At 45.4% G+C, this 1765-nt stretch overlaps 1 protein-coding gene across 1 annotated transcript; it reads left to right on the top strand.

The window, feature by feature from the left end:
* The first annotated feature begins 614 nt into the window (after window positions 1–614).
* On the top strand, window positions 615–1693 carry LOC121312261 (transcription factor HES-5-like). The gene is made up of 2 exons (XM_041244185.1): window positions 615–723; window positions 848–1693. The coding sequence occupies exons 1-2, from the start codon at window positions 661–663 to the stop codon at window positions 1211–1213; spliced, it is 429 nt and encodes a 142-aa protein (XP_041100119.1). The 5' UTR covers window positions 615–660; the 3' UTR covers window positions 1214–1693.
* Window positions 1694–1765: the final 72 nt, after the last annotated feature.

Here is a 1765-nt window from a genome sequence, read left to right as displayed (position 1 = left end):
AAGTTCCGCCCAGGAACACAGACCTCATGCCGCATGCAAGGATCAAACACTTCTCATTGGGGGGAAAGTGTGATTGACATCAATCTGTTACTCAGGCACCACGCCGTTAATGGTGCCATAGAGCCTACTGCCTGTAATGTGGTTTCCTTTCCCGTGCAGTAAAACGCCATTCCTGTCATATCCGATATTAATGCTTCTCTGCCTCGCTCATTTGCTGCTATCCGAACATATGTGGCACATGCCTGTGTTTATTTCAATTACCAGTGCTGTGATGTTTCAATGTCATTGATCCCAACATCAGTCTGCAGATCTGATATTTTGATGGGGTCACCACTTTCCCAGATTCACAAAACCCCCTGCAAGTCACTCGCTATTGCCCCCCCCCCCCCCCCCCCCCCTGCACCTGCTCTCCTGGGAGTTGGCTATTCTCCTCCGTCAATAAGCACTTCATTCAGCATGTGGCAATTCCAGCTTCTCCCATTGTCCTCCCGAGCGCGCCGATTGGCTGCTGAGTGTGAGAAACTCCAACAAGCCCGAGCCCCACACATTCGTATGGAGATTGGAGAGTATAAATAGGGGAGATGCTTGTAGCTAAAACCAGCAGATCTGACACTTCCAAGCTCCAGAGAAAGCGGTACTAACAGCACCGTGACTCCAGCAATGGCACCTACAATCACTGCAGCTATGCGATACTCACAGGGACACGTGGCAATGACAAACAAGGTAAGTTGAGACTAAATGAGCACATATGATTATTTTTTTTCATATTTTGTGTTTTCAAAACTTCGGTTGTTATTCCCTCACGACCAGGTTATTAATCGAATTTGTACCTTGTTCTTTTTCACAGTTGAGAAAACCGGTGGTTGAAAAGATGCGCAGAGATCGTATCAACAGCAGCATCGAGCAGCTCAAGACGTTACTGGGAAAAGAATTCGTGAAGCAGCAGCCCGATTCCAAACTGGAGAAAGCGGACATCCTGGAAATGACCGTCTGCTACCTGAGACAGAGCGCCTCCGCCCGGCCAGCGACGGGAAACGAAGGCTACTCCAGGTGTGTGCAAGAAATCGTGCGCTTCCTTTCCCGGGATGAAATGAAGACAGAAACCCAGAGAAAACTACTGAACCATTTCCAAGCTGCGCAGAATTCTCCAGTGCATCAGACCCCCGTCAAAGAGGCGACCCCGGTGAAGAGTGCCCTCTGGCGGCCCTGGTAGATCACAACGGACACTGTCACTTTGAACACTTTGACATACAGAATTCAACATGCCTGTCTATGATGGGCATATACAGTAATTCTCATTGTGTAGGGGGTGTTTTCCTTCCTCTTTTGCTTGGGCAGAAGATTTGAATGCTACTTTCATTGATTGAAAGGAACCACAATAGGTACCTAATGCTGGAGCAATATTGTGTACGCTAGTATTTGTTCATTCTTCTTATACAAGAGTTGTGTATGCAGCGATGACGCTGTTTAGTTCAAAGTCATTTCTGTTTATAGAAATATTATGATGAGTAAAACACGGGTATTCCTGTCCTCTGTGAAGGCAATATATCCTGAATGGAATCTTGTCTCACAAGAATTGTGCGTGCATAGCTAATGCTAACGATTTTTAAATGGTTTGAAAGTTATTTTTCTCTGCAGAGAAATTATTTGAAATAGTATGGGTATTCATGCCTCCTGTGATGGCAATATATCTGTAATTGTAAATAATTACACAGGAAGTGTGTACGCATTGCTGAAACTGTTTGGTATTTCTTTATAAAGTAAC

Source organism: Polyodon spathula, unplaced genomic scaffold, assembly GCF_017654505.1.
Source record: "Polyodon spathula isolate WHYD16114869_AA unplaced genomic scaffold, ASM1765450v1 scaffolds_3755, whole genome shotgun sequence".
In the NCBI taxonomy this organism is placed as follows: domain Eukaryota; kingdom Metazoa; phylum Chordata; class Actinopteri; order Acipenseriformes; family Polyodontidae; genus Polyodon; species Polyodon spathula.
The sequence above is the reverse complement of the archived record's forward strand: the minus strand, read 5'-3'. Positions and strand labels throughout refer to the sequence as shown.

Bases quoted from the DNA above. Each gene is read 5' to 3' on its own strand.
- LOC121312261 (XM_041244185.1), top strand. From the start codon at position 661: ATGGCACCTACAATCACTGCAGCTATGCGATACTCACAGGGACACGTG. The intron at 724-847 runs GTAAGTTGAGAC...TCTTTTTCACAG, and splicing joins ACGTGGCAATGACAAACAAG to TTGAGAAAACCGGTGGTTGA.